Genomic DNA, 1,687 nt, shown 5'->3' with positions numbered 1-1,687 from the left:
TGTGCCGCGCCTACCGCCGCTCCCGCCCCGGGCAGCAGCCCGAGGACAAGGAGCTGGATGGGGAGGAGGGCGGCGACCGGGCACCCGAGGACTCGTGCGTGGTGTGCCTGTCGCGGCCCCGCGAGTGCGTCCTGCTGGGCTGCGGCCACATCTGCTGCTGCTTCCGCTGCTTCCAAGCCTTGCCCACCCGCCTCTGCCCCATCTGCCGGGGCCCCATTGACCGCGTGGTGCCCCTCTACCAGGCCTGAGAGCACCTGGGGGTGCCCAGGCAGGGGCAGCGTGATCCGGGCCAAGCCTGGAGCCTGCAGAAATCTCAGCTGTCTCCTCGTGTGCAGCTGTGCAATTCCTTTTGGGAGGGAGAGGTCTTGGTGTGCCCTTCAATCTGCTCTGGAGAGGAGGGGAATTACAGCCTCCTCATCCTCCCTTTGTCTGCCAGAAGGACCCCCCTAAACGTGAAGGCTTGGGGAAAATCTACACAATGCCTGAGCTGAGGAGCTGAGACCCCAACCCCACACTGGGGCACTACTTTGGCTGCCAGCTATTGGACTTGTGTCTCTTTCTGAGCCATGACCTCCCAAAAGCGACGCAGGACTTCTCCCTTGTGGTTTTTTTCCAGTGTGTGGATTTGTGGGGAGAATTATTAGGGCAAGACCAGGGCTGATGGGACACAGCCAGCACAGTGGAGTGGCAGAGACCCAAATCCCCCTGACCCACTGCAGTGTTATACCTTGGTGCCACCTTTGTCCTGCCACCCCAATCAATGTGCCTGCAGCCCAGATGACACTGGGGACACCCAGGGGCTGGCAGTGATGAGTCCCTTTGCCAGCTGCTCTATCACCAAGATGGGAGCTGTGTCCCTCTGTCACTCTCTGCAGGGAGAACAGCTTTAGAGTGCCACAGAGCCTGCAGCCATGTCCAGCCCCACTGCACCCGGCTTTCCTGCTGTCCTCGGGAACAGGACTGGGTGTGGGAATGGCTTGCAGTGGTGTGTGAGTGATAAAGCCAAGGAGCTGAGCTTGGCCTCACCTCTTCCTTCGCGCCGTTCAGCTGGGGGCTGGGTGGGGGCTGGGAGCCAAGGCTCTCCCCTTGCAGGGGTGGGCAGCACTGCCTCCCCTCCTTCCTCATCCAAGGAGCTGGCCCAGGTTGACAATGGAGCCCAGGTGCATCTCCTCCAGATGCAGCCCTGGATGGGGGGTGGCAGGACACACAGGACCGTTGCCAAGGTGATTGTGCTCCTCGGGTCTCCATGGCAACTGCTCCCCTGGACTGCTCCCCATCACTGCCTGGCTGCAGTTGCCCAGGCAACCCACGGGCTCTCCTGGCTCCTGCAGCTTTGGGGCACCCAGGGTTTGGGGGTGGGGGACAGTGCTAGCAGGCCACTGTCAGCCAGGCAGCAGTGTTGAGATTGGAGGGGGATGATGTGCCCCCTCCCCAGGGCAGTGGCCACAGTTGCAGCTGGGCTGGGAGCCTGCTTGGGGCAAAGGTACCTTGGCAGGGTTGCCCCCAGGACTCACAAGCAGACAGGAGGCCCCAGAGGACCCAATAAGGCCTCCTGGGACCCACATGCATTTTTGGGGTGGGCATGTGTGGGGGACTTCTCTCCCCCCACCCCGCCTTTTTCTCAGCCCAGCCTCTTCCCTGGGCTGCAGAGTGAGCAGTGGGGCCCAGATTCCCCCTCTCACCCCCC

General features: G+C 62.5%; 1 protein-coding gene across 1 annotated transcript in view; it reads left to right on the top strand.

The window, feature by feature from the left end:
• The window catches only part of LOC102040089 (mitochondrial ubiquitin ligase activator of nfkb 1-A-like), a 2,978-nt gene extending 1,964 nt beyond the window's left edge, over positions 1-1,014 (top strand). Inside the window, exon 4 of the mRNA XM_031055510.1 lies at positions 1-1,014. This exon is cut by the window's left edge and continues 392 nt beyond it. Within this exon, the coding sequence (XP_030911370.1) occupies positions 1-248 (248 nt within the window). The 3' untranslated portion in view covers positions 249-1,014.
• The last annotated feature ends 673 nt before the right edge of the window (positions 1,015-1,687 follow it).

This window comes from Geospiza fortis, unplaced genomic scaffold, assembly GCF_000277835.1.
Source record: "Geospiza fortis unplaced genomic scaffold, GeoFor_1.0 scaffold172, whole genome shotgun sequence".
Taxonomy (NCBI): Eukaryota; Metazoa; Chordata; class Aves; order Passeriformes; family Thraupidae; genus Geospiza; species Geospiza fortis.
The sequence above is the reverse complement of the archived record's forward strand: the minus strand, read 5'-3'. Positions and strand labels throughout refer to the sequence as shown.